At 51.8% G+C, this 9,590-nt stretch overlaps 3 protein-coding genes across 3 annotated transcripts in view; 2 read left to right on the top strand and 1 right to left on the bottom strand.

Annotated features, from left to right (window-relative positions):
• Positions 1 to 789: 789 nt before the first annotated feature.
• Positions 790 to 5,731, top strand: LOC108229208 (AT-rich interactive domain-containing protein 1B; the record flags this gene model as incomplete). Its single annotated transcript, XM_017404869.3, is given in 9 exon segments — positions 790 to 925; positions 1,157 to 1,335; positions 1,580 to 1,724; positions 1,835 to 1,951; positions 2,026 to 2,104; positions 2,204 to 2,942; positions 3,012 to 3,142; positions 3,218 to 3,758; positions 4,003 to 5,731. Coding segments are annotated over 9 exon segments (3,107 nt in total), but the record flags the coding sequence as incomplete, so codon positions are not given.
• Positions 5,732 to 6,237: 506 nt separating this feature from the next.
• Positions 6,238 to 8,258, bottom strand: tmem242 (transmembrane protein 242). The gene is made up of 4 exons (XM_017404872.3): positions 8,110 to 8,258; positions 7,418 to 7,518; positions 6,868 to 7,005; positions 6,238 to 6,647 (listed from the first exon to the last, which is right to left on the bottom strand). Exons 1-4 carry the CDS (start codon positions 8,192 to 8,194, stop codon positions 6,534 to 6,536), a joined length of 438 nt encoding a protein of 145 aa, XP_017260361.1. The 5' UTR covers positions 8,195 to 8,258; the 3' UTR covers positions 6,238 to 6,533.
• Positions 7,463 to 9,590, top strand: part of LOC108249682 (palmitoyltransferase ZDHHC14) — a 10,444-nt gene continuing 8,316 nt past the window's right edge. The window contains exons 1-3 of the mRNA XM_037981451.1: positions 7,463 to 7,557; positions 8,609 to 8,726; positions 8,845 to 9,148. Coding sequence (XP_037837379.1) covers positions 8,892 to 9,148 — 257 coding nt within the window. The 5' untranslated portion in view covers positions 7,463 to 7,557; positions 8,609 to 8,726; positions 8,845 to 8,891. The remainder of the gene's footprint in view (positions 7,558 to 8,608; positions 8,727 to 8,844; positions 9,149 to 9,590) is intronic.

Here is a 9,590-nt window from a genome sequence, read left to right on the forward strand (position 1 = left end):
CACACTAACTCACACACACAGACACACACACAAGCACACACACTAACACACACACTCAGGATGTCAGCTGTGAGCAGAGTGTAAATATAAACATCAGTGACCTCATTTTGACCTAATTACCCACAATGCCCCTCTCTGATTGTATTTCTGTCCTTATTAGGACAGTGACTTGACTTCCTTTCTGAAGCTCAGTGGTTCTCAGGCTTTTTAGCCCTGCCCCCTTTGGAGTAAAAACATGTCTCTTGTCTCCGCCCCTCATCACACCTGTCCAGGTGGCTGCGGTCCGTCACAAAAACACGTCCAACTGGAAACAAACCATTAGTTTCATGATTTATTGTTGTTTTTTCACCAGTAGAAATCTTTATTCAGAGATCTGGAGTGTTTTCTGTGTGTAAAAGTTTGAACAGGTTTTGTTTTGCAGAATTAAGACGATTCTGTTGTTAGAGAAATCAGAGGATTTGTCAAAAAATCTTTTAACTGAAAACGACTTTAAAACAAACTTTAGAGCAGCCAATCAACTGTCTAAGATTACAGCAGATAACTTTAATCAAATAAATTCAAAGTGGAAGTGAGTAAATTTAATCTTTGGTCAGAAAAACACTAAAAATTTTAATGGAAAACCTAAAACATGATGATGATGATGAAGATGATGGTGGTGATGATGGTGGTGATGAAGATGATAGTGGTGATGATGGTGGTGATGATGATGTTGATGTTAATGATGATGATGACTGTGATGATGATGATGGTGCTGATGATGAAGGTGACGTTTGCTCTGCATCTTTGCAGCCAACTCGGGCTCCTTGCAGGGCCCCAACACCCCTCAGTCCAGCAGCAGCTCGCTCATGGAGGCCCCCGTGGACCTGAAGCCCCCGACCCCGTCCGCCACGCCTCACAGCCAGATGGGCCCCCAGCCAGGAAGCAGGTCGGAGCTCAGTTTCCTCAGAAATATGATTAATAGAAAGCCCTGTGGTCCGCCATATTTAATAAGTCTTACATAAATGAACCAGGATAATTATCACAAAACAGCAAATATTCTGTTATCAGATATTATTGATGGTTTTCTGTCTGATAAAGGAATAAAATAAAGAAATTATTAATTCTTTTCTCACATCTAGAGTTTTTCTGTAGTTTTGATGTTTGTGTTTCCTCTCAGGAACCTGGGGGGTGTGAGCGTTCAGGACCCTTTTTCTGAAGGCAGCGACCCAGCCTTTCAGAACAAGCGGGGCCCGGGGCCCGGAGGCGGCCCCTACCAGCAGGGCGGAGGTCCGACAGACCCGAGCATGAGGCTGCAGTTTGATACCAACAAAGATCCGTACGGAGACCCGCGGAAAGGTGAGAGAAATCCTCATTTATAACCTACTGACAGACAAAACAACAGTTTATTATTTTTATATCAGTAATATTCCTCTGGTCCTTTAATCCAGAACCAAGATCTGAATTAAAGGACTAATAAACATAATAACTTATATTTAATGAAAGGCTTGTTCCCAGAGTTCTGTTTACCTTCCAGCCTGCAGCGCTGCCCCCTGCTGGCAGTTTGTATTATTCTCATCACTCCTCACTTGGTCCCCTTCAGGTCCGGTTCCTGGGGAGGTCTTTGGTCCCGGTCAGATGCCCGGCAGTGCCATGCAGGACATGTACCCCCGGGGGCCTCCCTCTGGCCCCGGGTCAGCGATGGGCCCCAAACCTCAGTACCCCTACGGCCCCGGCTATGAGCGGAGGTCAGATTCTTCCTGCTGACTTTCAGAACAAGAACTGTCAAACTTTAGCAGATTTCAGAAGAGGTTCTGGCCCGGTTTTGTTAAACCCTGTGTGTGTTTGGGTCCTGCAGACTGGACCATGGGATGGGTCCTGATGGAGGCATGGCGCCCCCTGCAGGTCAGAACAGCATGTGTCCGTCTGGAAACGAGGCCGGCATGATTCCCTCCAACAGATACCCCCAGCAGAGGTGGGCGGAGCTACAGCTCCTGAAGGTTTGGTTCTGACCCGGTCTTCAGGTTCTCATGACTCTCTTGTCTTCAGGCACGGACACGACGGTTACGGGCAGCAGTTTCCTCACATGGCCTACAGTTCCCATCAGCCCCTGTTCCCCCAGCAGCAGGTGAGCAGCACAACCAAACATCTGGATCACAGGACGTATCCATGGCAACAGCAGGGAGCAGGAAGTCCTGTTTGGTTCTGATCTGGTCTCTGTCTGCAGGGCTACAAGCGTCCGATGGAGGGGGTGTATCCGCCCGCCAAGCGCCATGAGGGCGAGGCGTTCGCTTCCCAGCAGTCCGACGTGTTCGGCCCGTACGGCGCAGGAAACGGGGGCTTCATGGGCCCCGAGCGCCGGCCCGTCCAGGGACAGTACCTGTACCCGTACAGCCGGGACAGACCAGGACCCCCGCAACACGGCGTGATGAGTTCAGGGGGGACGACGGTGTCCGGGGGCCCCGGGGAGGGGCCGCAGTCCAACATGTGGCCCCCCAGGACAGACGTGGGCTTCACCTACAGCCGGCAGGGCCAGGGGCCCCCCTACCCCCCTATGAACCGAGGGGACGAACAGGAGGTCAGGACCCCCCAGGACACACAGTGGCCCCCCAGTCACCTTAACCAGCGTCAGCCCCCCTTCGCCCCACACTCCTCCTCCTCCTCCTCCGCACCTCCTGCTAGACCCCCGCCCTCCTCCTTCCAGGCCACACCCACCATCCAAAATCACGTGACCCGGTCCCACAGCCCCTCCTGTTTCCCCCGGCCCCCAGCCGGCTCCCTGTCCCCCAACAGCTCCGCCTACCTGTCCTCCGTCAAGAAGCCAGGGCTGCCGGGGGCCCCGACCGGGCCCCCACCTGCTCAGGGCCTCCCCCTCATCCACAGAGAGGTCAGCTTCCCCCCCAGCTCTGTGGAGGCCACGTCCCCTAAACTGAAACCACGGCGACGCCTTACAGCTAAGGAGACAGGTCAGACCCACACACACACACACACACCTTTAAATCAACGGATTCTCACGCTGTGATCTGATTGGTCAGGAACTCCAGAGGCGTGGCGAGTGATGATGTCACTGAAGTCGGGCCTGTTGGCGGAGAGCACGTGGGCGTTGGACACCATTAACATCCTGCTGTACGACGACGGCACCGTGGGCTCCTTCAACCTGGCTCAGGTGAGTCCTGAACGCCGCGTGCTGAAACTCTGCGCCGCTTCTCCGAGTAAAACTGAAGGTTTCCTGTTTCTGCAGCTCACGGGTTTCCTCGAGCTCATTGTAGAGTTCTACCGCCGCTGCCTCATTCAGATCTTTGGCATCCTGGAGGAGTACGAGGTGGGGGCCGAGGGCCAGAAGACCCTGCTGGGGCCCCTCCCCGAGGACCTGAAGGAAGCAGGGGCGCCTGAACCTGAAGGTCAGGCTGAAGAGGCGGAGACAGAGGACACTAAACCTGTCCAGGAGGACACAGAGCCCCGCCCCCAACAGAGCAGCAAGTTCGACAAACTGCCAATCAAAGTGGAGGAGACGGGGGAGGGGTGGGAGGAGGTGGAGGAGCGCTGGAGCAGCCTGAGCCGACACAACGGCTTCATCAGCGGCCTCCTGCACTGGAAGGCCGGGGGCGGAGACTCCACGGCTCACATCCACACACACTTTGAGCCCCGGACAGGAGACTTCACCCCCCCAGACCCAGACCCAGACCCAGATCGGACCGAGGGCAGTGACAGGACCGGAGACTTCACCCCCCCAGACCTGAAGGAGGGCAGCACAGGAGGAACTGAGGACGAGCTTCAAGGAGGTAAAGTCCTGGATGAGGATTTCAGATTTTTAACTGAATCATCAATTATCTGATTATTAAAGCCTAATGAGCATCAAAATAAGTTATTATATAAAACATACATCCTGGTCCCGTTGGAGTTCTAAACCCGGTCCTGTTTGGACCCGGTCCTCCCATCAGAAACATTCAGTAATCAGAATCAGAATCCGGCTGTAACTTCACGTCTCTTTCATGTTTAAACCGTTTCTGATTCTTCTGTCTGCAGACTCTCTGTCTGAGGTCAAAGGTCAGAGGTCGACTCAGAGTCCCATCAGCCAGCTGGAGGACGAGCCGCGGTGCTGTGACGAGGCGCCCCTGTCCACGGCCGAGTCCTGGCAGGACTCTCTGGCCAAACGCTGCATCTGCATCTCCAACATCATGCGGAACCTCTCCTTCGTCCCCGGCAACGACGCCGTCCTGTCGCGGCACCCGGGCCTGGTTCTGATCCTGGGCCGGCTGGTGCTGCTGCACCACCGCCACCCCCCCAGGAAGCGGACGCCCCCCACCTACCAGCGGGAGGAGGAGCAGGGTCTGGCCTGCAGCCGGGACGAGTGGTGGTGGGACTGCCTGGCGGCGCTGCGGGAGAACACGCTGGTGACGCTGGCCAACATGGCGGGCCAGCTGGACCTGTCCCAGTACCCCGAGAGCGTCTGCCTGCCCATCCTGGACGGGCTGCTGCACTGGATGGTGTGTCCGTCCGCCGAGGCACAGGACCCCTTCTCCTCGGCGGGCAGCTTCTCCTCGCTCACGCCGCAGAGACTCGTCCTGGAGTGTCTCTGCAAGCTGAGCATCCAGGACTGCAACGTGGACCTGCTGCTCGCCACGCCGCCCTTCAGCCGCCAGCGCAAGCTCTTCTCCACGCTGCTGCGCCTGGTGGGGGAGAGGAGGAGCCAGGTGTGCCGGGAGATGGCGGTGGCCGTGCTGTCCAACCTGGCGCGGGGCGACCCCGCGGCGGCGAGGGCCATTGCCCTGCAGAAGGGCAGCGTGGGAACTCTGATCGGGTTCCTGGAGGACAGCTTGGCCATGGCCCAGTACCAGCAGAACCCTCACGGCCTACTGCACGCCACGCTGCCGCCGGAGCCGCCCAGCATCAACATGATGTGCCGCGCGGCCAAGGCGCTGCTGGCCATGGCGAGCGTGGAGGAGAACCGGGAGGAGTTTGTTCTGTTCGAGGGCCGGCTGCTGGACATCTCGCTGTCCGCCGCCCTCAACCCGTCAGTGGCGTCCATCATGTGTGAAGTACTGTTCAAACTCAGCCGCTCGTGACACCGACCGGGTCCGACTCTATTTTTATTTAAAGAACAGGAAACAAAGTTTTTACGTACAAATGATTCTATAAAGAAAATATATCTCCTCGGCTCCATCCACAGGAACTTTTATTTGGGATTTTTAAATAATTTTAATACAAAAAATATTTAATACTTTTAAATTTTTTTAAATATTTGTCAGTTTCTTTAGTTTGAACCAAAGTGCGGCAACACTCGGGTTTGTGCTCGTTTCGTTCTGTTTGCCCTGAGTGGGCGGGGTCAGGTGGAGGTGGGCGGGGCCAGGTGTTGTAGATAAATCGACGGAGGAAACGCTGATGTTCAGTCGTGTTCTTTGTTCTGGTGCAATAAGTTTGTTTTAAATGTGAATTTTTTGACCATCTGCAGTTTGATCACCAGTGTTTCACCGCTGGGGGGGGGCGGGGCGGAGCCCATTTCTGTTTTCAAGAACTTTTCCTCCTCCTGTAAAAAGACTATGTACATTAGATCTCCAGCAGGTGGCGCCGGTGGCAGCAGCTCACCTGGATCTGTTTCAGGCGGTGTGTGGGGGCGGGGCTGTGTGTACAGGAAGTGGAGGCGGGACTTAACTCCTGTTGTAACAAATGTTAAAAGAGAAAAAAGGTTTTGTTTCTTCAGTATGAGATATTTATATGTTCCACATGTTAAAGAATAAATGTACAAGAACTCTGAGCCGGTCTTCAAAGGTTTCTACAGACGGACCCGGGACTGGAAGGTCCCTCGGGTCCATCAGGTCGGTGCTGACCTCATTCTGGGTTTGTTGGGTCAGAACCTGTAATTCTTCAGAACTTCTGAAGGTCTTTGAAAGAACTTTAACTTCTGACCCACAAAATAATAAAACCCAAATCTTCACAGATGTTGCTGGAAGGTGAAAGAAACGAGCAGTTTCAGCTCATTTTATACGATTATAAACCATTTCTGACCACCGAGTAAAAAAACTAAGTTCTGATCGGGTCGGGCGCAAAGATTAGACCAGAAAGTCTGGACTCTGGAGGACTGGATCAGAACTTCAGAGCTGCAGGGTTCTGGATCTAACTTCACGCTGACTTCCTGTTCTGATCACTGTGGCGCCCCCGTGAGGTGGAAATGTTCAGTACAACGAAACCAAACCCAGTTTTTCTTGTTCCTGATGGAGCTGAGAAGTTTTTAGATTCACCACCAGAGAATCACAGGAAGCGTTGATTTAAAAAACCGGGCCTTGGTTCTGACTTTATTACAGAACATTCACTGAATATTTAACAACTTCTCAAATAGAAACATTTATTTACCTCCGTCTGTACGGTGGCCTCTGCAGGACATTTCACTTAAATGTTTTTATTTCCACTTGAGCCTCTTCTGGTCCAGTTTCAGAACCAGAGCTCTGTCTCTGAGGGGTCCGGATCATCGGTTCTGTCTCTGAGGGGTCCGGATCATCGGTTCTGACTCTCCGGTTCTGTCTCTGAGGGGTCCAGATTTAGTCTCCTGTTGATCTGGGTCACTTGGACCTGAACAGGGAGTCCCAGTCCAGCGGTTCTGATCCGGCTGCAGCCTCTGGGTTCTTGGGGATGGACGGGAACAAGGACTGCATCTTCAGCCTGAATTCAGCCAGCTGCAGGAGAACCGGAGAGAACGGGTCAGAACATCCGTCCGACCAGCTGGACCCAAATTGAACCATTTTTACAGAAATCAGGAATAAAAACTTATTCAGACGTTTGTCCTGAAATCAGAGAAGACTCAAACTGAACGATTTAAATTCATTTCCTTCATATTTACATTTAAAATCAGTTTGTTTTCCAGGTGAAGCAGTGAATTGTGGGTAAAAAACGTACGCTGTGAACGCCGAGAGCTTTCCACACGGCGACGCTGAGGAGGCCGACGCCCCCCCAGGCGTACAGGGAGCCCCAACCCAGAGCCCTGAGGGCCAGAGAGGCACCGCTCTCAGGGGCTGCCGCCGTCGCTGCCAGGCCCTGCGGGAGAAGCAAGATGGCTGCCGGTTACTGTCAGGCGTCAACCAATAGGAGCGCAGAGACTGTAACCATGACAACAGTACAACACAGGTGGTGGTAGAGACAATCAGCTGGAGGTCAGAGTTCTGTTCAGGTAAACTGAGCCAAGAGGCTCCGCCTCTTTGTGACATCACAGGCTGTGAAAGCTGTGATTGGTCGGTTGAGGGTCTCTGATGAAATTTAACATTTTAAAGTTTATTTTGTTCTCTTCCTGTTAAATGAAGAAACTCGACTCTTAAGTGGAACAGCAGAAACGCCTCCGACCAATCAGAGCACAGCTCCGGCACGTGATGAGAGAACGCCATCACCTTTCATCACTTCATCCAAACACAGACACACCTGGAGACTGACCTGGTTCTGTGGCAGAACGTACCTGACTGAACCACCCCGGGCTCTTCTTCTTGGCCAGCGCCAGCGTGGAGCCGAAGCCCGCCATCATTCCTGCAGACGCCACTGTGATCAGAAACGCCGCACCTGTAAACAGAAGGCCAGGTGTGATGTCACAGCAGACAGGTGCATCACTGAACACCACACAGGTGGAAATAAAGGAGGAAGTGATGTTTTTATAATTAAATCTTAAGACTAACTAATGTTTTTATCAGAAAGTCTGTAGATAACTTACCATGAAGTTATTTATTCTTTGTACCTGACTAACACTTAGTAGCTTTATTGTTTACAGGTGCCTAAAATTAAAAGGTTAAAGTAACTCTTTAACAGCATAAGCATTCTGCTGTAAAATTAAAATTAAAATTAGAACATTAATGTTTTATGATTTTGACAGCCAGGTTATTTGAAAAAACTGACAAAAAACACATTTGAGTTTTGTTTATTTCACCAGAACACAAACTAATTAAAATGTCTTCAGTTCGGCCTCAGACATTTTAATAATCTCCTCTGAGTTCTGGTTCTTCCAGCAGTGATCCTTAAATTCACTGTTTTCTGACTGGAGTTTGGCGGAAGCGGATCGACTTTGTTTTGACCTCAAAGGGAGAAAAACCGACCAATCAGACCGCGGCGCGCGCTTTAACCGGAAATCAGAGTCAAACAGGTTAACCACAGACTCACCTTTCAACACCTGCAGTTTGGCATCTTCGTCCCTTTTACCTTCATTCCTAACATCGGAGTCTTCATCGACACCAACGGCAGACATGTTGCTCCGGTCCGTCCCCGTAAAACCACCGGACACAAACAAGCGAGCCCGGAACGCAAATCTATTCATTTATTAATAATCTAAAAACAAATTCAAAAATATGCAGTGAGTTACTAAAATATGATTAGATTTTTATTTCACAAATTTAAATACATTTTAGTCACGCGCGTTTTTATTTACTTTTCTCAAAACTGAGGACGGAATTCTTAACAAAGATCGTCTATTTTCCTTCAAAGTGAAAGCAGAAAGCAGAGAGAGGTCTCACTCTGCTTCTGTGTGTGTTCGGTTTCTTATTTCCCCGCGGTGTGGTGCATCTCGCTGGTAGAGGATCTGTGCAGCTCTGCAGAGAATCAGGATGCTCTTCACCTCCTCCTCTTCATCATCTTCCTCCTTTTCTTCCTCCTCATGATACAGATCATCTGAAGCCCCGGAGCCGCTCCTGTTTCCCGACCCGAATCACGCACACCACTCCCGCCCAGAACCGGAACCACCAGCCCGGGGGATAGCCTTCAAACAGAGGAGCGCTGATTGGGTACCAGTCTGGGGGTTTCCAGTGCGCGTGAGTCCAGCCACGAGTTTGTTTACGGAATAATAATTAAAAAATATTCTCGCTTTGTTTTGGGTCGGGCTCGTGGGTTCCGCGCGCACAGCTCTGACATCCTTTGATCTTTCACCTGCGCGCCGCTCACCTGTGAGGATGTCTGAGATCCAGCACGCGGCTCCGGACGAACCGGGTCGGTACAGCCTGATCTGCGCCTCCCCGCCGTCCGCCGGCACCGAGCCGCCCTCCGGTCCGGCCCACCGCGGCCGAACCCCCCGCAGGAAGTGGCAGGTGTTCCCGGGGAGGAACCGGTTCTACTGCGACGGGAGGATCATGATGGCGAGACAGACCGGGGTGTTCTACCTGACCCTGGTTCTGATTCTGCTCACCTGCGGCCTCTTCTTTACCTTCGAGTGAGTCCGACAGGTTCTGTTTCTGAAGGTCCAGACTCAGAGGAACCAGCTGGTGCCGGAAGGACACCAAGTTTCTCTGAAGTCAGATTTTTACAAAGATTTAAACAAATCTTTACTTTGGGAAGAAACTAAAAAAAATCTGTTTTATTAATTTACAAAAAAATATATTTATAGTTGTTTCTGTAAAACTGCTACTTTTGGGGCCCTGACTCTTTAGGCTCCTGACACTTTAGGCTCCTTACTCTTTGGCCCCTGACTCTTTGGCCCCTGACTCTTTGTCCCCTGAGTCTTTGGGCCCCTGACTCTTTAGACTCCTGACTTTTTGGGCTCCTTACTCTTTGGCCCCTGACTCTTTGTCCCCTGAGTCTTTGGGCCCCTGACTCTTTAGACTCCTGACTTTTTGGGCTCCTTACTCTTTGGCCCCTGACTCTTTGGCCCCTGA

Source organism: Kryptolebias marmoratus, linkage group LG19 (genome assembly GCF_001649575.2).
Source record: "Kryptolebias marmoratus isolate JLee-2015 linkage group LG19, ASM164957v2, whole genome shotgun sequence".
NCBI classification, from domain to species: Eukaryota; Metazoa; Chordata; class Actinopteri; order Cyprinodontiformes; family Rivulidae; genus Kryptolebias; species Kryptolebias marmoratus.